General features: G+C 42.3%; 2 protein-coding genes and 24 non-coding genes across 37 annotated transcripts in view; 25 read left to right on the top strand and 1 right to left on the bottom strand.

Annotated features, from left to right (window-relative positions):
* LOC131131562 (uncharacterized) overlaps positions 1-20,729 on the bottom strand; it is a 71,364-nt gene that overhangs the window by 9,138 nt on the left and 41,497 nt on the right. For 5 of the 6 annotated variants that reach the window (XM_058076372.1, XM_058076371.1, XM_058076377.1 and 2 more), the window contains exon 4: positions 146-213. The exons of the other annotated variant lie outside the window; for it this stretch is intronic. The gene's annotated coding sequence lies outside the window, so the exon portion shown is untranslated. The remainder of the gene's footprint in view (positions 1-145; positions 214-20,729) is intronic. 6 annotated transcript variants of the gene reach the window in all.
* trnag-ucc (transfer RNA glycine (anticodon UCC)) lies at positions 17-88 on the top strand. Its single transcript has one exon. It is a non-coding gene; the product is annotated as a tRNA-Gly (tRNA).
* Positions 452-523, top strand: trnag-ucc (transfer RNA glycine (anticodon UCC)). Its single transcript has one exon. It is a non-coding gene; the product is annotated as a tRNA-Gly (tRNA).
* Positions 719-790, top strand: trnag-ucc (transfer RNA glycine (anticodon UCC)). The gene has a single exon. It is a non-coding gene; the product is annotated as a tRNA-Gly (tRNA).
* Positions 1,330-1,401, top strand: trnag-ucc (transfer RNA glycine (anticodon UCC)). The gene has a single exon. It is a non-coding gene; the product is annotated as a tRNA-Gly (tRNA).
* On the top strand, positions 1,721-1,792 carry trnag-ucc (transfer RNA glycine (anticodon UCC)). The gene has a single exon. It is a non-coding gene; the product is annotated as a tRNA-Gly (tRNA).
* trnag-ucc (transfer RNA glycine (anticodon UCC)) lies at positions 2,022-2,093 on the top strand. The gene has a single exon. It is a non-coding gene; the product is annotated as a tRNA-Gly (tRNA).
* Positions 2,202-2,273, top strand: trnag-ucc (transfer RNA glycine (anticodon UCC)). Its single transcript has one exon. It is a non-coding gene; the product is annotated as a tRNA-Gly (tRNA).
* trnag-ucc (transfer RNA glycine (anticodon UCC)) lies at positions 2,497-2,568 on the top strand. Its single transcript has one exon. It is a non-coding gene; the product is annotated as a tRNA-Gly (tRNA).
* trnag-ucc (transfer RNA glycine (anticodon UCC)) lies at positions 2,651-2,722 on the top strand. The gene has a single exon. It is a non-coding gene; the product is annotated as a tRNA-Gly (tRNA).
* On the top strand, positions 3,136-3,207 carry trnag-ucc (transfer RNA glycine (anticodon UCC)). The gene has a single exon. It is a non-coding gene; the product is annotated as a tRNA-Gly (tRNA).
* trnag-ucc (transfer RNA glycine (anticodon UCC)) lies at positions 3,415-3,486 on the top strand. Its single transcript has one exon. It is a non-coding gene; the product is annotated as a tRNA-Gly (tRNA).
* trnag-ucc (transfer RNA glycine (anticodon UCC)) lies at positions 4,051-4,122 on the top strand. Its single transcript has one exon. It is a non-coding gene; the product is annotated as a tRNA-Gly (tRNA).
* Positions 4,437-4,508, top strand: trnag-ucc (transfer RNA glycine (anticodon UCC)). Its single transcript has one exon. It is a non-coding gene; the product is annotated as a tRNA-Gly (tRNA).
* On the top strand, positions 4,869-4,940 carry trnag-ucc (transfer RNA glycine (anticodon UCC)). The gene has a single exon. It is a non-coding gene; the product is annotated as a tRNA-Gly (tRNA).
* Positions 5,316-5,387, top strand: trnag-ucc (transfer RNA glycine (anticodon UCC)). Its single transcript has one exon. It is a non-coding gene; the product is annotated as a tRNA-Gly (tRNA).
* Positions 5,565-5,636, top strand: trnag-ucc (transfer RNA glycine (anticodon UCC)). Its single transcript has one exon. It is a non-coding gene; the product is annotated as a tRNA-Gly (tRNA).
* On the top strand, positions 5,848-5,919 carry trnag-ucc (transfer RNA glycine (anticodon UCC)). Its single transcript has one exon. It is a non-coding gene; the product is annotated as a tRNA-Gly (tRNA).
* Positions 6,145-6,216, top strand: trnag-ucc (transfer RNA glycine (anticodon UCC)). Its single transcript has one exon. It is a non-coding gene; the product is annotated as a tRNA-Gly (tRNA).
* Positions 6,536-6,607, top strand: trnag-ucc (transfer RNA glycine (anticodon UCC)). Its single transcript has one exon. It is a non-coding gene; the product is annotated as a tRNA-Gly (tRNA).
* trnag-ucc (transfer RNA glycine (anticodon UCC)) lies at positions 6,815-6,886 on the top strand. The gene has a single exon. It is a non-coding gene; the product is annotated as a tRNA-Gly (tRNA).
* trnag-ucc (transfer RNA glycine (anticodon UCC)) lies at positions 7,380-7,451 on the top strand. The gene has a single exon. It is a non-coding gene; the product is annotated as a tRNA-Gly (tRNA).
* trnag-ucc (transfer RNA glycine (anticodon UCC)) lies at positions 7,683-7,754 on the top strand. The gene has a single exon. It is a non-coding gene; the product is annotated as a tRNA-Gly (tRNA).
* trnag-ucc (transfer RNA glycine (anticodon UCC)) lies at positions 8,136-8,207 on the top strand. Its single transcript has one exon. It is a non-coding gene; the product is annotated as a tRNA-Gly (tRNA).
* Positions 8,915-8,986, top strand: trnag-ucc (transfer RNA glycine (anticodon UCC)). Its single transcript has one exon. It is a non-coding gene; the product is annotated as a tRNA-Gly (tRNA).
* LOC131131552 (anoctamin-1-like) overlaps positions 13,140-20,729 on the top strand; it is a 50,027-nt gene continuing 42,437 nt past the window's right edge. For 3 of the 7 annotated variants that reach the window (XR_009130205.1, XM_058076344.1, XM_058076343.1), the window contains exons 1-2: positions 13,140-13,448; positions 16,481-16,849. Coding sequence is in view for 5 of the 7 variants with exons in the window: in XM_058076344.1 (XP_057932327.1) it covers positions 13,353-13,448; positions 16,481-16,849 (465 nt within the window). In the remaining 2 variants the exon portion in view is untranslated. The other 4 variants (XM_058076346.1, XM_058076348.1, XM_058076347.1 and 1 more) reach the window with 4 other exon arrangements.

The following is a 20,729-nucleotide window of genomic DNA, read 5'->3' as shown; positions in this document are numbered from 1 at the left end:
TTCATCATTAGTGTCAGCATTGGTGGTATAGTGGTTAGCATAGCTGCCTTCCAAGCAGTTGACCTGGGTTCGATTCCCAGCCAATGCAGCAGGTGGATATCATGTTTGAGTTCTAAATCAAAGACCAACAGAATCTTGCATTGACCTGAAATGTCTGGTCTTTTGGTCCAACAAGGTCCTCCACAGCATTGGTGCAGCAGTTGGATGTCCTCCCTGGTTTTTAAGACAAAGACCAATGGAATCTCACATTGACCTGTAATGCCTGATATTTTGGTCTAACAACAAAGTCCACCACAGCAAAGGTGGTACAGTACCAAACATGGCTGCCGACCAAGTGGTTGACCTGGGAATGGAGGTCCATCAACTTTTTCTTCATGATTGTTATCCACACATTCTAATCACCTGTTGACCTGTCACGTCCGTATTTTGATGGAAAATTGCACTCGGTGTGGCATTGGTGGTATAGTGGCTAGCATAGCTGCCTTCCAAGCAGTTGACCTGGGTTCGATTCCCAGCCAATGCAGTGGTTCGATGCCCTTCCTACATTTTTTGACCAATGGATATTTTGGTCTAACAACAAGGTCCATCCCAGCAAAGGTGGTACAGTGCCAAACATGGCTGCCGACCATCAACTTTTTTTCATGATTGTTATCCACACATTCTAATCGCCTGTTGACCTGTCACATCCGTATTTTGATGGAAAACTGGGACAGTCGTAGCATTGGTGGTATAGTGGTTAGCATAGCTGCCTTCCAAGCAGTTGACCTGGGTTCGATTCCCAGCCAATGCAGTAGTTAAGTGACTTCCCCGGTTATTTTAAATACAAATACCAATGGGATCTCACATTGACACAATATTGTGGTGGAACAAAGTGGTCCGTCACAGCATTGGTGGTATAGTGGCTAGCATAGCTACCTTCCAAGCTGTTGACCTGGGTTCAATATCCTCCTTGGGTTTTAAGACAAAGGCCAAGGGAATCTTGCATTGACCAGTAATGCCTGACTTTTTGGTCAAACAAGGTCCATCACAGCAAAGGTGGTACAGTGCCGAACATGGCTGCCGACCAAGCAGTTGACCTGGGTTCGATTCCCAGCCAATGCAGTGGTTCGACGTCCTCACTACATTTTAAGACAAAGACCAATGGATATTTTGGTCCAACAACAAGGTCCATCCCAGCAAAGGTGGTACAGTGCCAAACATGGCTGCCGACCAAGTGGTTGACCTGGGAATGGAGGTCCATCAACTTTTTTTCATGATTGTTATCCACACATTCTCATCGCCTGTTGACCTGTCACGTCCGTATTTTGGTGGAAAAGTGGAATGGTCGTAGCATTGGTGGTATAGTGGTTAGCATAGCTGCCTTCCAAGCAGTTGACCTGGGTTCGATTCCCAGCCAATGCAGTAGTTAAGTGTCCTCACTGTTTTTTAAGACAAAGGCCAATGCAGAACACAACTGTCGACCCAGCAGTTGGCCTGTGAATGGCGGTTGATAGTTATTTTTCATGATTGTCATACAGGTTGTTTGTCTATATGTGCCCTCCGACCAGTCCAGTGTGGACCCCGTCTCTCGCCCAAAGACAGCTGGGATAGGCTCCAGCACCCCTGCAACCCTCGTGAGGATTAGCAGTAGAAAATGAATGAATGATTGTTATCCACACATTCTAATCGCTTATTGACTTGTCACATCCATTTTTTTGGTGGATCAGCTGGAAAAGTTGTAGCATTGGTGGTATAGTGGTTAGCATAGCTGCCTTCCAAGCAGTGGACCTGGGTTCGATTCCCAGCCAATGCAGCAGTAAGATATCCTCCCTGGTTTTTAAGACAAAGACCAATGGATATTTTGTTGGAACAACAAGGTCCATCACAGCAAAGGTGGTACAGTGCCAAACATGGCTGCCGACCAAGCGGTTGACCTGGGAATGGAGGTCCATCAACTTTTTTTTCATGATTGTTATCCACACATTCTAATCGCCTGTTGACCTGTCACATCCGTGTTTTGGTGGAAAAGTGGAATGGTCGTAGCATTGGTGGTATAGTGGTTAGCATAGCTGCCTTCCAAGCAGTTGACCTGGGTTCGATTCCCAGCCAATGCAGTGGTTCGATGTCCTCACTACATTTTTAGACAAAGACCAATGGATATTTTGGTCGAAAAACAAGATTGTTATCCACACATTCTAATTGCTGAAAACTGGCCGGTGGTAGCATTGGTGGTATAGTGGCTAGCATAGCTGCCTTCCAAGCAGTTGACCTGGGTTCGATCCCCAGCCAATGCAGTGGTTCGATGCCCTTCCTACATTTTTTGACCAATGGATATTTTGGTCCAACAACAAGGTCCATCACAGCAAAGGTGGTACAGTGCCAAACATGGCTGCCAACCAAGTGGTTGACCTGGGAATGGAGGTCCATCAACTTTTTTTCATGATTGTTATCCACACATTGTAATCGCCTGTTGACCTGTCACATCCGTATTTTGATGGAACAACTAGACTTCACGTAGCATTGGTGGTATAGTGGTTAGCATAGCTGCCTTCCAAGCAGTTGGCCTGGGTTCGATTCCCAGCCAATGCAATGTTTAGATGTTTTTTTAGACAAAGGCCAATGGAATCTCGCATTGACACGATATTTTGGTCGAACAACACAGCTTAGCACAGCGTTGGTGGTATAGTGGCTAACATAGCTGCCTTCCAAGCAGTTGACCTGGGTTCGATTCCCAGCCAATGCATTAGTTACATATCCTCCCTGGTTTTTACGACAAACACCAATGGAATCTCGCATTGACCTGATATTTTGGTGGAACAACAAGGTCCATCACAGCAAAGGTGGTACAGTGCCAAACATGGCTGCCGACCAAGCGGTTGGCCTTTGAATGGAGGTTGATATTTTTTTCATGATTGTTATCCACACATTCTAATCACCTGTTGACCTGCCACATCCGTATTTTGATGGAGAAAAGGAATGATAGTGGTATAGTGGTTAGCATAGCTGCCTTCCAAGCAGTTGACCTGGGTTCGATTCCCAGCCAATGCAGTGGTTCGATGTCCTCACTACATTTTTAGACAAAGACCAATGGATATTTTGGTCGAACAACAAGATTGTTATCCACACATTCTAATTGCTGAAAACTGGCCGGTGGTAGCATTGGTGGTATAGTGGTTAGCATAGCTGCCTTCCAAGCAGTTGACCTGGGTTCGATTCCCAGCTAATGCAGTGGTTCGATGCCCTTCCTACATTTTTTGACCAATGGATATTTTGGTCTAACAACAAGGTCCATCCCAGCAAAGGTGGTACAGTGCCAAACATGGCTGCCGACCAAGCTGCCGACCATCAACTTTTTTTCATGATTGTTATCCACACATTCTAATCGCCTGTTGACCTGTCACGTCCGTATTTTGATGGAAAACTGGGACAGTCGTAGCATTGGTGGTATAGTGGTTAGCATAGCTGCCTTCCAAGCAGTTGACCTGGGTTCGATTCCCAGCCAATGCAGTAGTTAAGTGACTTCCCCGGTTATTTTAAATACAAATACCAATGGGATCTCACATTGACACAATATTGTGGTGGAACAAAGTGGTCCGTCACAGCATTGGTGGTATAGTGGCTAGCATAGCTGCCTTCCAAGCTGTTGACCTGGGTTCAATATCCTCCTTGGGTTTTAAGACAAAGGCCAAGGGAATCTTGCATTGACCAGTAATGCCTGCCTTTTTGGTCAAACAAGGTCCATCACAGCAAAGGCGGTACAGTGCCAAACATGGCTGCCGACCAAGCATTGACCTGATATTTTGGTGGAGCAACATGGCCCATTCAATTCCCAGCCAATGCAGCAGTAAGATATCCTCCCTGGTTTTTAAGACAAAGACCAATGGATATTTTGGTCCAAAGACAAGGTCCACCACAGCAAAGGTGGTACAGTGCCAAACATGGCTGCCGACCAAGCGGTTGACCTGGGAATGGAGGTCCATCAACTTTTTTTTTCATGATTGTTATCCACACATTCTAATCGCCTGTTGACCTGTCACATCCGTATTTTGATGGAAAACTGGGACAGTCGTAGCATTGGTGGTATAGTGGTTAGCATAGCTGCCTTCCAAGCAGTTGACCTGGGTTCGATTCCCACCCAATGCAGTAGTTAAGTGACTTCCCCGGTTATTTTAAATACAAACCCCCCACTCCTAGCATAGCATAGCTGCCTGGGTTTGATTCCCAGCCAATGCAGTGGATTGATGTCCTCTCTTTTTAGACAAAGACCAATGGATATTTTGGTCTAACAACAAGGTCCATCACAGCAAAGGTGGTACAGTGCCAAACATGGCAGCCGACCAAGCGGTTGACCTGGGAATGGAGGTCCATCAACTTTTTTTCATGATTGTTATCCACACATTCTAATCGCCTGTTGACCTGTCACATCCGTATTTTGGTGGAAAACAGAAGTAGTTGTAGCATTGGTGGTATAGTGGTTAGCATAGCTGCCTTCCAAGCAGTTGACCTGGGTTCGATTCCCAGCCAATGCAGTGGTTGGATGTCCTCCGTGGTTTTTAAGACAAAGACCAATTGAATCTCACATTGACCTGTAATGCCTGATACTTTGGTAGAACAACTAGGTCATTTACAGCACAGGTGGTACAGTGCCAACCAAGCAGTTGACCTGGGTTCGGTGAGCTTGCCTCCCTGTTTTTTTATTGTTTGATTGTAATACAGGTTGTTTGTCTATATGTGCCCTCCGACCAGTCCAGTGTGGACCCCGTCTCTCGCCCAAAGACAGCTGGGATAGGCTCCAGAAAGAAAATGAATGAATGATTGTTATCCACACATTCTAATCGCTTATTGACTTGTCACAGCCATTTTTTGGTGGATCAGCTGGAAAGGTCCTAGCATTGGTGGTATAGTGGTTAGCATAGCTGCCTTCCAAGCAGTTGACCTGGGTTCGATTCCCAGCCAATGCAGTGGTTAGATGTCCTACCTCCCTTTTTACATGGCCCATCACAGCATTGGTGGTATAGTGTATAGCAGAGCTGCCTTCCAAGTAGTTGAACTTGGTTCGATATCCTATCACTTTTTTTCATGATTGAGCGTACGTATTTCATGACGTATTTTGATGGAAAACCTGTCAACCCTGTTGACCTGTCACGTCTGTATTTTGATGGAAAACTAGACCAGTCATAGCATTGGTGGTATAGTGGTTAGCATAGCTGCCTTCCAAGCAGTTGACCTGGGAATGGACCTCCATCTAATTCTTTTCATGATTGTTATACACACGTTCTAATCGCTAATTGACTTGTCACATTCGTTTTTTTGGTGGATCGGCTAGGAAGGTTGTAGCATTGGTGGTATAGTGGCTAGCATAGCTGCCTTCCAAGCAGTTGACCTGGGTTCGATTCCCAGCCAATGCAGCAGTAAGATATCCTCCCTGGTTGTTAAGACAAAGACCAATGGATATTTTAGGTCAACCAAGTGGTTGACCTGGGAATGGAGGTCCATCAACTTTTTTTCATGATTGTTATCCACACATTCTAATCACCTGTTGACCTGTCACATCCGTATTTTGATGGAAAACTGGATTAGTTGTAGCATTGGTGGTATAGTGGTTAGCATTGCTGCCTTCCAAGCATTTGACCTGGGTTCGATTCCCAGCCAATGCAGTACTTAGATGTCCTCCCTGGTCTTTAAGACAAAGACTAATGGAATCTCGCATTGACCTGATATTTTGGTCGAACAACAAGGTCCATCACACCAACCAAGTGGTTGACCTGGGAATGGAGGTCCATCAAATCTTTTTTCATGATTGTTATCCACACATTCTCATTGACTTGTCACATCTGTTTTTTTGGTGGATCAGCTGGAAAGGTCGTAGCATTGGTGGTATAGTGGCTAGCATAGCTGCCTTCCAAGCAGTTGACCTGGGTTCGATTCCCAGCCAATGCAGTGGATCGATGTCCTCTCTTTTTAGACAAAGACCAATGGATATTTTGGTCCAACAACAAGGTCCATCACAGCAAAGGTGGTACAGTACCAAACATGGCTGCCGACCAAGTGGTTGACCTGGGAATGGAGGTCCATCAACTTTTTTTTCATGATTGTTATCCACACATTCTAATCGCCTGTTGACCTGTCACATCCGTATTTTGGTGGAAAACAGAAGTAGTTGTAGCATTGGTGGTATAGTGGTTAGCATAGCTGCCTTCCAAGCAGTTGACCTGGGTTCGATTCCTAGCCAATGCAGTAGTTAAATGTCCTCACTGTTTTTTAAGACAAAGGCCAATGCAGAACACAACTGTCGACCCAGCAGTTGGCCTGTGAATGGCGGTTGATAATTTTTTTTCATGATTGTCATACAGGTTGTTTGTCTATATGTGCCCTCCGACCAGTCCAGTGTGGACCCTGTCTCCCGTCCAAAGACAGCTGGGATAGGCTCCAGCACCCCCGCGACCCTCGTGAGGATTAGCAGTAGAAAATGAATGAATGATTGTTATCCACACATTCTAATCGCTTATTGACTTGTCACATCCATTTTTTTGGTGGATCAGCTGGAAAGGTTGTAGCATTGGTGGTATAGTGGTTAGCATAGCTGCCTTCCAAGCAGTTGACCTGGGTTCGATTCCCAGCCAATGCAGTGGTTCGATGCCCTTCCTACATTTTTTGACCAATGGATATTTTGGTCTAACAACAAGGTCCATCCCAGCAAAGGTGGTACAGTGCCAAACATGGCTGCCGACCAAGCTGCCGACCATCAACTTTTTTTCATGATTGTTATCCACACATTCTAATCACCTGTTGACCTGTCACGTCCATATTTTGATGGAAAACTGGGACAGTCGTAGCATTGGTGGTATAGTGGTTAGCATAGCTGCCTTCCAAGCAGTTGACCTGGGTTCGATTCCCAGCCAATGCAGTAGTTAAGTGTCCTCCCTGGTTTTTAAGGCAAAGACCAATTGAATCTCACATTGACCTGTAATGCCTGATACTTTGGTAGAACAACTAGGTCATTTACAGCACAGGCGGTACAGTGCCAACCAAGCAGTTGACCTGGGAATGGACCTCCATCTAATTCTTGTCATGATTGTTATACCATACTTCCAAGTAGTTGACCTTGGTTCGATATCCTCCCTGGTTTTTAAGACAAAGACCAATGGATATTTTGGTCTAACAACAAGGTCCATCACAGCAAAGGTGGTACAGTGCCAAACATGGCTGCTGACCAAGCGGTTGACCTGGGAATGGAGGTCCATCAACTTTTTTTTTCATAACCTGTCACATCCGTATTTTGGTCGTGGTATAGTGGTTAGCATAGCAAGCAATTTTTTTCCATGACTGAAAAAAAACACATTCTAATCGCATGTTGACCTGTCACATCCGTATTTTGATGGAAAACTGGACTGGTTGTAGCATTGGTGGTATAGTGGTTAGCATAGCTGCCTTCCAAGCAGTTGACCTGGGTTCGATTCCCAGCCAATGCAGTGTTTAGATATCCACCCTGTTTTTTTTAGAGAAAGACCAATGGAATCTTGCATGGTCAAACAACAAGGTCCATCCCAGCAAAGGTGGTACAGTACCAAACATGGCTGCCGAACAGGCGGTTGACCTCGAAATGGAGGTCTATCAACTTATTTTTCATGATTGTCATGATGATTCTAATCGTCTGTTGACCTGTCACGTTCGTATTTTGATGGAAAACTGGGCTAGTTGTAGCATTGGTCGTATAGTGGTTAGCATAGCTGCCTTCCAAGCAGTTGACCTGGGTTCGATTCCCAGCCAATGCAGTAGATAAGTGTCCTCGCTGCTTTTTAAGACAAAGGCCAATGCAGAACACAACTGTCGACCCAGCAGTTGGCCTGTGAATGGCGGTTGATCATTTTTTTTCATGATTGTCATACAGGTTGTTTGTCTATATGTGCCCTCCGACCAGTCCAGTGTGGACCCTGTCTCCCGTCCAAAGACATTGGCCTGTAATGCCTGATACTTTGGTGGAACAACAAGGTCCATCCCAGCAAAGGTGGTACAGTGCCAAACATGGCTGCCGACCAAGCGGTTGACCTGGGAATGGAGGTCCATCAACTTTTTTTCATGATTGTTATCCACACATTCTAATCGCCTGTTGACCTGTCACATCCGTATTTTGGTGGAAAACAGAAGTAGTTGTAGCATTGGTGGTATAGTGGTTAGCATAGCTACTTTCCAAGCAGTTGACCTGGGTTCGATTCCCAGCCAATGCAGTAGTTAAGTGACTTCCCCGGTTATTTTAAATACAAATACCAATGGGATCTCACATTGACACAATATTGTGGTGGAACAAAGTGGTCCGTCACAGCATTGGTGGTATAGTGGCTAGCATAGCTGCCTTCCAAGCTGTTGACCTGGGTTCAATATCCTCCTTGGGTTTTAAGACAAAGGCCAAGGGAATCTTGCATTGACCAGTAATGCCTGCCTTTTTGGTCAAACAAGGTCCATCACAGCAAAGGCGGTACAGTGCCAAACATGGCTGCCGACCAAGCATTGACCTGATATTTTGGTCGAGCAACATGGCCCATTCAATTCCCAGCCAATGCAGCAGTAAGATATCCTCCCTGGTTTTTAAGACAAACACCAATGGATATTTTGGTCCAAAGACAAGGTCCATCCCAGCAAAGGTGGTACAGTGCCAAACATGGCTGCCGACCAAGCGGTTGACCTGGGAATGGAGGTCCATCAACTTTTTTTTCATGATTGTTATCCACACATTCTAATCGCCTGTTGACCTGTCACGTTCGTATTTTGATGGACCCCGTCTCTCGCCCAAAGACAGCTGGGATAGGCTCCAGCACCCCTGCGACTCTCGTGAGGATTAGCAGTAGAAAATGAATGAATGATTGTTATCCACACATTCTAATCGCTTATTGACTTGTCACATCCATTTTTTGGTGGATCAGCTGGAAAGGTTGTAGCATTGGTGGTATAGTGGCTAGCATAGCTGCCTTCCAAGCAGTTGACCTGGGTTCGATTCCCAGCCAATGCAGCAGTTGGATATCCTCCCTGGCTTTTAAGACAAAGTCCAATGGAATCTCGCATGGTCATGTCATGCCCGATACCATGTACCTCGGACAACAAGGTACATCACAGCATTGAACTATTTTTCCATGATTGTTCTGCATACATTCTAATCGCTTGTGGACCTGACACATCAGTTTTTCTGGTCGAACAGCAGACATGGTCGTAGCCTTGCTGGTGTAGTGCCTAACAGAGATGCCTACCAAGCAGTTACCTGGGAATCAAGGTACATCATAATTATTTTCATTATTGTTATGCACACATTCTTGTAATTCTATGGACCTGTCACTATGAAACTATGACAAAACTTAAGTTTGTTCATAAAATATGTCAACTTTGATCAAACAGTTGTCAAAACTATTAAATAAACCAAAAGTGACAAAAACTTATTTTGGCCAAAGTACAATATGTATTTTGGTCACTGACACTTGTAAAGTTAATAAACGCAAACATCACTTCCTGGTGTTTCCTGTGGGATCTGACCTCTGAGCCCAGCATCTTATCTCAGTATCAAGTTCGACACATCCCATCCCCTGAGAGCTTGGCAGCTTGTGCTCTACAAGGTTCCTGCTTTTCTTTGGATTCTGTATATTTTTTTTTTAGGCTTAAAATCTAAAAATATATTTGAGTGTGATTATCAACGCTGTGTTTTGGAAGCTTCTAAATTTGACGTGTCAGGACTGAGAGCTTTGGGATCCAGGTTCTATGTAAACAGTTACGGAAGATGGACAGTTTCCTGGAACTGCTTCACAAGGAAAACAAGCCTGATTCAATTTCAACATTTTGGATTTGACCTTCATGTAGAAGAAAAGTACAGTAATTGGCAAATTCATTTTTATTGTAAATTCATTTTACTTTAAACATGAGCACTCATAAATTGATAAGTAATCATCCTCCATATCATATATTTTATTCCAGTTCCATGCTGGTATTTTTGTTTGAATGGGCTGAATTTGAGCTTCCCTTTTTTTGGCTAATGGTCGAATTCTAAGTGTTTTAAATTTTTTTATCACGTACCCTCTATGACAGTGGACGTACCCCTGGGGGTGCACGTACTCCACTTTGGGAACCTAGGCTGTATATTTTCACAAGTTTCCTGATACATACCGTATTTTCTGGACTGTAAGTCGCACTTTCTTTTATAGGTTGGCTGTTCCTGCGACTTATACTCCAGAGCGACTTATGTATGTTTTTTTTCTACCTAATTATGCATTTTTGGCCTTGTGTGACTTATACTCCGGAGCGACTTATATACGTTTTTTTCTAACTAATTATGCATTTTTGGCCTTGTGCGAGTTATACTCCGGAGCAACTTATATACGTTTTTTTTCTACCTAATTATGCATTTTTTGGCCTTGTACGACTTATACACTGGAGCGACTTATATATGTTTTTTTTCTACCTAATTATGCATTTTTGGCCTTGTGCGACTTACACTCCGGAGCAACTTATATATGTTTTTTTCTCCTTGTGCGACTTATACTCCGCAGCGACTTATATACGTTTTTTCTACCTAATTATGCATTTTTGGCCTTGTGCGACTTATACTCCGGAGCAACTTATGTATGTTTTTTTTCTACCTAATTATGCATTTTTGGCCTTGTGCGACTTGTGCTCCAGAGCGACTTATATACGTTTTTTCTACCTAATTATGCATTTTTGGCCTTGTGCGACTTATACACATTTTTTTTTCTACCTAATTATGCATTTTTGGCCTTGTGCGACTTATACTCCGGAGCGACTTATATACGTTTTTTCTACCTAATTATGCATTTTTGGCCTTGTGCGACTTATACTCGGAGCGACTTATATAAGTTTTTTTCTACCTAATTATGCATTTTTGGCCTTGTGCGACTTATACTCCGGAGCAACTTATGTATGTTTTTTTTCTACCTAATTATGCATTTTTGGCCTTGTGCGACTTATACTCCGGAGCGACTTATATACGTTTTTTTTCTACCTAATTATGCATTTTTTGGCCTTGTGCGACTTGTGCTCCAGAGCGACTTATATACGTTTTTTCTACCTAATTATGCATTTTTGGCCTTGTGCGACTTATACTCCGGAGCGACTTATATACGTTTTTTCTACCTAATTATGCATTTTTGGCCTTGTGCGACTTATACTCGGAGCGACTTATATATGTTTTTTTCTACCTAATTATGCATTTTTGGCCTTGTGCGACTTATACTCCGGAATGACTTATATACGTTTTTTTCTAACTAATTATGCATTTTTGGCCTTGTGCGACTTATACTCCGGAATGACTTATATACGTTTTTTTCTAACTAATTATGCATTTTTGGCCTTGTGCGACTTATACTCCGGAGCGACTTATATATGTTTTTTTCTAACTAATTATGCATTTTTGGCCTTGTGCGACTTATACTCCGGAGCGACTTATATATGTTTTTTTCTAACTAATTATGCATTTTTGGCCTTGTACGACTTATACACTGGAGCGACTTATATATGTTTTTTTCTACCTAATTATGCATTTTTGGCCTTGTGTGACTTATACTCCGGAGCGACTTATATATGTTTTTTTCTACCTAATTATGCATTTTTGGCCTTGTGCGACTTACACTCCGGTGCGACTTATATATGTTTTTTTCTCCTTGTGCGACTTATACTCCGGAGAGACTTATATACGTTTTTTTCTACCTAATTATGCATTTTTGGCCTTGTGTGACTTGTGCTCCAGAGCGACTTATATACGTTTTTTCTACCTAATTATGCATTTTTGGCCTTGTGCGACTTATACTCCGGAGCGACTTATATACGTTTTTTCTACCTAATTATGCATTTTTGGCCTTGTGCGACTTATACTCGGAGCGACTTATATATGTTTTTTTCTACCTAATTATGCATTTTTGGCCTTGTGCGGCTTATACTCCGGAATGACTTATATGCGTTTTTTTCTAACTAATTATGCATTTTTGGCCTTGTGCGACTTACACTCCGGTGCGACTTATATATGTTTTTTTCTCCTTGTGCGACTTATACTCCGGAGCGACTTATATACGTTTTTTTCTACCTAATTATGCATTTTTGGCCTTGTGCGACTTATACTCCGGAGCGACTTATATACGTTTTTTCTACCTAATTATGCATTTTTGGCCTTGTGCGACTTATACACATTTTTTTTTCTACCTAATTATGCATTTTTGGCCTTGTGCGACTTATACTCCGGAGCGACTTATATACGTTTTTTCTACCTAATTATGCATTTTTGGCCTTGTGCGACTTATACTCGGAGCGACTTATATATGTTTTTTTCTACCTAATTATGCATTTTTGGCCTTGTGTGACTTATACTCCGGAGCGACTTATATATGTTTTTTTCTACCTAATTATGCATTTTTGGCCTTGTGCGACTTACACTCCGGTGCGACTTATATATGTTTTTTTCTCCTTGTGCGACTTATACTCCGGAGCGACTTATATACGTTTTTTTCTACCTAATTATGCATTTTTGGCCTTGTGCGACTTATACTCCGGAGCGACTTATATACGTTTTTTCTACCTAATTATGCATTTTTGGCCTTGTGCGACTTATACTCCGGAGCGACTTACATATGTTTTTTTCTACCTAATTATGCATTTTTGGCCTTGTGCGACTTATACTCCGGAGCGACTTAAACACATTTTTTTCTCCTTGTGCGACTTATACTCCGGAGCGACTTATATACGTTGTTTTCTACCTAATTATGCATTTTTGGCCTTGTGCGACTTATACTCCGGAGCGACTTATATACGTTTCTTTTTTTTACCTAATTATGCCTTTTTGGCCTTGTGCGATTTATACTCCGAAGTGACTTATAGTCCAGAAAATACGGCATTTTGTTTTTGTTCATGCTTCTCCTATTGTTTTATTCCCGTTATAACCATGATCAACAAGTTGAAGTATCGGTATCAGCAGCATTCGCCGATATCATATCAATGCATCAAAGTTTGCAGTACCGCCCACCCCTGGACTGGATACCGAGGGGGGGGGGGGGGGGGGGGCTGACAGAAAGTGAGGGAGTTTTTGCCTTGTGTTCATTTGAGTTTTATCGTGTCTAAGTTTAGATGTTGGCTCAAATTCAGCTTCTCATGTAGCAAGCAAGGCTTCTCTTCTGGGTCAGCACACCAACACGGCGAGGGAAACAACACTGAGCTTTAAAGGCACATCACCAAAGCCGCAGAGAGGCACGAGCTTCTTTCCGTTCCAGATACTCCCATAGCGTAGCGCAGCCTAGCGTGGCACATTTCGACTAGAAGACAAGCCAAGAGAGTAGAAGTACAAACAGGAATATTCCCCCCCCATCGCTCGCTTCAGCTGCCCGTCAACAATGAGAGAGGAGGTGGACGGTCCCGACCTTTCAACATCTTCAGAGCAGCAGATTCCACATTTTCTCCAAGACGTCGTCTTCCACGGCAAGTTTGAGGTGAGTGACAGGCACAACAAATCGGAACTATTTAAAGTACATCCGAGGAACGTGACAGCAAAGCTCACGTACTCTACCGCTGCGTGATGATACTTTGATTCATGTATACTCACCATGTAGTACTCATACGCTATTTACTCGACTTTTAAACAGATATGCAGTAATGATACAGTATGTAGTTTGCTTTTATTCAGCTGTACGTAGTACTGACACAGCATTTACTTTACTTTTATACACAAGTGTAGTACTTAGACAGTAGGCAGATTACTTTTATTCAAGTACAGAGTACTTGTAGGTGAGTTTTATACAGATATGCCATACTGATACAGTATGCAGTTTATGTTCATTGAGATGTATAGTACTGAGATGCTATAGTTTCATGCAGATGTATACTACTACTATACTGTATTAATTTATGTAGTACTAACAAAGTATGTGGTTTGCTTTTAGTCCAATGTATTAGTACTGGCACAGTATGTAGCTACACGATGTAGCGTAATTTAGATATGAAGTTGTAGTTTAGTTTTACATATATTTAGTACTCATACACGATATACATTACTTTCATACAAATATGTAGTACTAATACAGTAAGGTACCTAGTGATTTTTATTCAGCTATGTAGTATTGAGAGGCTATAGTTTCATGCAGATGTATACTACTACTAATAATAATACTACTATACTGTATTAATTTATGTAGTACTAACACAGTATGTGGTTTGCTTTTATTCCAATGTATTAGTACTGGCACAGTATGTAGTATAGTGCTAAATATATGTAAATAGGTAGTGAAACAGTAAGTAGCTTAATTTAGATATGAAGTTGTAGTTTAGTTTTACATATATGTAGTACTGATACACTCGATACATTACTTTCATTTTTTACTTTCACTTTCTTTTTACTGATTTTGGAGTCGCCTTGCTATCAAAATATTCAATTTATAAAGAAGGACTCTGACTTTAAGGACATTTCGGTCTGGTCTGGAACCAGTTAATTTAGGGCAGGGGTCTCAAACACGCGGCCCGCGGGCCAAATGTGGCCCGCAGGACACTAGTTTGAGGCCCCCGCCTTGATATGAAAATTTAATGTTAGTGCGGCCGGCGCAGAAAAAATGATTACGCTTGATTAATGTTCATGTTAAAGGTTAAATAACTGTTAATCCTCCCTATCCGTGTGGAAGTGGTAAGTTTTTTGCTATTTAAGTTTAAAGGAAATAACTTTTTATTTACAACATATTGCGCAACTGCAGGGTCTTCAGACACATGTTAACTCGCAAACTAGAGAGCTAGCGACCTAAACGGTAAAGTTATTTCCTTTCAACTTAAATAGCCCAAAACTTACCACTTCCACACGGATAGGGAGGATAACTATTAACAGTTATTTAACCTTTAACATGAACATGAATCAAACGTAATCATTTTTTCTGGGTACATGATACCATACAGCATACATATCAAACTAACATTAAACTTTCATATCAAGGCGGGGGCCTCAAACTAGTGTCCTGCGGGCCACATTTGGCCCGCATGTTTGAGACCCCTGCCTTAAGCACTCGAGAAGGGTTCTCAGGGGGTCATGGTCATTCAGATATGTACGTAGCACTGATACAGTATATATTTTAGTTTTATTCAGATTTATGTCGTACTGATATAATGTGTAGTTTCCCCGGTGTAGTACAACTACAGTACTTCCCGTTCCCCTTTGATGGATTGCCCAAACTGAGTTATTACTGCTGACTGGGATTCCAAAGAAAAACAAAGAGTTCATTCAAGAAATGAAGCGGATAATTCCCAATGCACTTAACCACATTTTATTTATAACTCTTCCCTGGTGGTCCCGGAGCAAAGAGGTCATAAAACAAAGAAAAAAAAATGTGGCCTGTATGTAGTACAACCCTTTCTTATACACATGTTAGTGATAGTGATCTTGGGGAAGACACTCAGAACCAATAGACTCTAGCGCCCATAAAAAACATCTATACTACTTGTGGTAGGTACTGCATGTGCTAAATCAGGGGTGCTCATTAAGTCGATCGCGATCTACCGGTCGATCGCGGAGGTGGTACTGGTCGATCGCTGGTCGATCGCGGCGTGACATTAAAAAAATATCATCCCAGCATCAATGCCGTCACTTGATTGACATACAGGGCAGCCATTCAGATGACAACTGAATGTTGCCCTTCGGGCGACCAATCAAATCAAACAACGTCTCTAAGTGCAGCAGAACTTACGATGTCAGCCTATCATCCATCCCCGTTACTTGATTGACATACAGGACAACCAGTCAGATGACAACTGAATTTTGACTTTTAGGTCACCGCTCATGCGTAAACAACGATGCAAAGTGCTAAGCTAGTCGGCGAATTGCGTCAGATTTTAAAGCCCTCGCTAAAGTTTATGGTCACTAAAATGAGTGAAGGAGCTGGACCAAGTAAAAAGGCAAAAACTGGACCAAGTAAAAAGGCAAAAAACATATCACTTCCATACGGATATGGAATATTATACGGATATTATGATACGGATATTATCCATGACTGATAAACATTTGGAAGTGTGCTTGAGGCTGGCTATCAGCAGCTACTGTCCGGACTATGCATCCCTGGCTGGTTCAATTCAGTGCAAGTCATCAAAGTAAACTCAGGTAATTACAAAAAATGTTAATAGTTAATTATGTGTGTTTTGCAATATTGGCTCATTTGGTTATGTAAGGTACATCAACATACATTGTACGTACAAATAATCCTCAATACATTTGAAAATAAATAGATGTTTTGCATTTTTGTAGTGGGTAGATCATTTTGACTCGCTCATTTTAAAAGTAGCTCGCATGCTGAAAAAGTGTGAGCACCCCTGTACTAAATCAACCCTGCAACCAAGTCAAGGTGCACCAATACCAACGTGGCCACCCCCAGTTCCCAAATGAACGCGGCCAAAATGCCGAAAAAAGCCAAAAAGCGAAATTAAACTTCACTCATGAAATATTTCTCCACATCCTAAATCCAAATTTCTGTTGTTTTGTGTATTTTGTCAGCTGCTAAAGGCTCAAACTCCAACGGAAAACACCCACGGTCAGAGTGGCCTCTACTTCCAAGATGGCCAGCGCCACGTGGACTATGTCCTCGCCTACGCTGTGAAGAAGTCGTCTGGCGGACGTTCCATTCGCCACACGACACATTTGTTCACCGAAAATGTCGTTGCCCGCAGCCTGCGACGCAGCCATCACCCTCAGAAATCTGCCGCCAAAAACCCATCGCCTTCGCCGACTCCTGCGCTATCCCACGCGGAGCTTCACTGCCCAGGAGAGACCTTCAACGCCCAGGAGGATCAGAAAGCTTTCAGGAGGGAGGAGTTTGAGGGGAAACTCAGCGATATGGGCCTCCAGTTGGAGATCGATGAAGATGTGAGGTTTATTCATTCATTCATTCATTCATTCATTCATTCATTTTCTGCCGAGGGTGGCGGGGGGTGCTGGAGCCTATCCCAGCTGTCTTGGGGCGAGAGGCGGGGTACACCCTGGACTGGTGGCCAGCCAATCACAGGGAACATATAGACAAACAACCATTCACACTCACATTCATACCTATGGACAATTTGGAGTGGCTAATTAACCTAGCATGTTTTTGGAAAGGAAAACCTGCAATGGAGAGAACATGCAAACTCCACACAGAGATGGCCGAGAGTGGAATTGAACTCGGGTCTCCTAGCTGTGAGGCCGAGGCGCTAACCACTTGTCCACCACGCAGCCCCAAATCAAATTTTTCATTCATTCATTTACTTTCTACCGCTTATCCTCAATAGGGTTACAGGGGTGCTGGAGCCTATCCCAGCTGTCTTCCCGAGGCTGTCTTCGGGTTGCCAGCCAATCACAGGGCACATATAGACAAACAACCATTCACACTCACATTCATACCTATGGACAATTTGGAGTGGCTAATTAACTTAGCATGTTTTTGGAATGTGGGAGGAAACCGGAGTACCCGGAGAAAACCCACGCATGCATGGGGAGAACATGCAAACTCCACACAGAGATGGCCGAGAGTGGAATTGAACTTGGGTCTCCTAGCTGTGAGGCCTAGGCGCTAACCACTTGTCCACCACGCAGCCCCAAATCAAATTTTTCATTCATTCATTCATTTTCTACCGCTTATCCTCAATAGGGTTACAGGGGTGCTGGAGCCTATCCCAGCTGAATGGTACCTATGGACAATTTGGAGTGGCTAATTAACCTAGCATGTTTTTGGAATGTGGGAGGAAATCCCGGAGTACCCGGAGAAAACCCACGCATGCACGGGGAGAACATTAGACATGGGCTACGGTGGAATTGAACTGGGGTCTCCTAGCTGTGAGGCCTGCATGCTAACCGACGTGAGTTTTATCTATAGCTAAAAATGTACTTACACTAATACAGGTATTTTTTTTTTAAAGACATACTTCTCAAACCGCTGATTACATATGGGTTTACAAAATGTCTGCCTACGGAAGTAGTGGGCTTACAAACTGGCTCGTACAAGAGCCACCGACACAACACAACACGACACAACACAACACAACACAACACAACTTGTGTATGAAACGATCGACTGTAAGATCACACAAAGGGTGAAAAGAGAATGACACTCTCCTGGGAAACATGTGGGAATTTTCTGCATCCAAACAGGAAGCGGTGTGTGAAGTTGTAAAAGTTCCCACACTGGATCAACATCAGGGGAGGACTTACCATTAGGCAAACACGGGCAATTGCCTCGGGCCCTGAGATTTCCAGGGGCCCCCAAATGTCTCATAAAACCTAATTATAGATTTTTTTTTTAAATTACACATGTAGTTTACAAATGTGTTTTACCTTTAATTCACGTGCTTAATTAAAACTACGTCAAAATGGACGCTTATTGCAGACTGATTGAGGAGGAATCATTGGCCAGTTTTGGAGAAAAATAAAGCGGGGTCACCACAGTGGAGTGGACAAGAGGAGAAGGCAAGAGGAAAACCGAAGGTGTAAATGACGTCGTATAGCGGCCTGTCACGATTCGGCGAATCGGAGCGCCACGATGCGGCCATCCGATATATGCCAGGGAAATTTCATGGAAATGCATTGGAACGGGACTGGAGATTTTGTCCGAAATAGGCGAAATCCGTTATAAAAAATCCGATATATGCAATGAATTTTTATTGGAAATGCATTACAGAAAAATCGGTTCTTTTTTATCTGTCCGTTGTGAGCCAATTTCCGATATATCCGAGTCCGATATATCCAAGGTTTACTGTAGTTATCGTTACTAGTTACTTCTCCAAAAAATTAACTGAGTTGCTCCACTACAAAAGTAACTAGTTACCAGTAAAAGTAACTATCCCCCTGCACGTGGACAAAGTTTTTTTTTCCCGGGGACATAATGTACATTCGACGTGTACATTTTTACCTTTTTGGTCATATCACCTCGTATTTTGGTATGTGACAAAAATGTTTTTATAAAATAAATAAATAAAAATTAAAAAAATAAAAATTAATAAAATAAATTAAAATAAATAAAAAACTTAAATTATGTTAGGAAAGCAGGAAGTGAACAAATGTAACAGTTAGTGATTGTAAAAGTACCAGATGGAGGGGTAGGATTTAATAAGCTTTGCTTCTTCCTACTCCTTTTGGACATGTGGAACTGGGAACTGATTATGGGATGCACTCAATTGGAATCTGATGCATGTTCAAATATATACAATAAAATAAAAACAATAAATAATAAAATAACAATAATAAAATGACAATAATAAAAATAATAATAAAATGACAATAAAAAACAAACATATACAGTAAACCTCGGATATATCGGATTCAATTGTTCCCACTGGTTTTGTCCGATATAAGCGAAATCCGTTATATGCGTATACCGGAAAATGTCCGTTTTACGCTTATGTACCGTCCAGGTAATGTACCTGGACGCGCAGGCAACGCTGCAAACGCTGCAAATGACGTCGTACTATAGCGGCCTGTCACGATTCGGCGAATCGGAGCGCCACGATGCGGCCATCCGATATATGCCAGGGAAATTTCATGGAAATGCATTGGAACGGGACTGGAGATTTTGTCCGAAATAGGCGAAATCCGTTATAAAAAATCCGATATATGCAATGAATTTTTATTGGAAATGCATTACAGAAAAATCGCTTCTTTTTTATCTGTCCGTTGTGAGCGAATTTCCGATATATCCGAGTCCGATATATCCGAGGTTTACTGTATAACTAATGACTTTTTTAAAGTAACGTGCCCAACATTGCTTGTGGTGTTCTGATTGACAAGTACAGTAATTCACCACCTTGTAAGTGAGTGTTGTGTAGTTATTCAGTGTAGTTTTAGTGTCCATACTAAAATACCACAACACATAAGATATCAGCTAGGGTTTGTAGGCAGTTCGCAGCATTTCAGCATTCACGTTAATTTATGAGAGATTTGCAATTTGTGTTTTATTAAAACGTCTCGTTTTCACAATCGTTTTTTTGCAATTTATTTAATTTCCGTCAATAGAACACTCATTAAAATACATAGAAAGTTGCTAGTTGAACTTCAGAAAATTGTTAAATACATTATTGCAAGGCAACATTTGGTCATCTTTAAAAAAATATATATATTTATATATAGTTATATTGCAGTATCTACCCTAGTATAAGACAGTATTTTTCCCAGAAAAATTAATTTCTGTCATATAGGATTAATGGTTAATGAATATGTTTGTAGTTAGAGCATAGAAAACCTGTTTTTAACATTATTTAACATTTAACATAGTCACCTTTACACTCCTATCATTCATTGTTTACATCACATTGCACAACTCTGCTCCAGGGACTCGAGACAGCTGCTCGCTAGCAAGCCAGCCAGCTAGCATACTAACAAGCTAACCGGTTAGCCTCAAATTTTTTTCTTCGGGAAAAAAAAGCTGCATATTTGTGTGACAGGCGGGTGTTTAGAGCCAAAGAGGTTCAGGCGGATGGACTTCCTGAGTGTGAGGGCTTTTGTAAACTGGAAGAGTACGGGAATAACATACAGTATGAAGTGCTGACGCTCCTTTAGGGGTCAAAGTGAAGTTCAAGTTCAACCACCTTTAGGAACTAGGAGAGTCCTACACGGGTTTGTTTAACGTATGCCAGACGGTGCTGGGCTTTTAGTTCGATGCCTAGCGCTCGATGCAGGGGCAGACCAGACGGGTTACACTTCACAATTGCGTCATATCTTCTGTCCTATGGATGGAACACAGACCAGCGCTGCTTCCGTTTAAGTTCTTCATGTCTTTTTA

Source organism: Doryrhamphus excisus, chromosome 6 (genome assembly GCF_030265055.1).
Source record: "Doryrhamphus excisus isolate RoL2022-K1 chromosome 6, RoL_Dexc_1.0, whole genome shotgun sequence".
Classification (NCBI taxonomy): domain Eukaryota; kingdom Metazoa; phylum Chordata; class Actinopteri; order Syngnathiformes; family Syngnathidae; genus Doryrhamphus; species Doryrhamphus excisus.
Note: the sequence above shows the minus strand (reverse complement) of the source record. Positions and strands in the feature narration are given on the sequence as shown.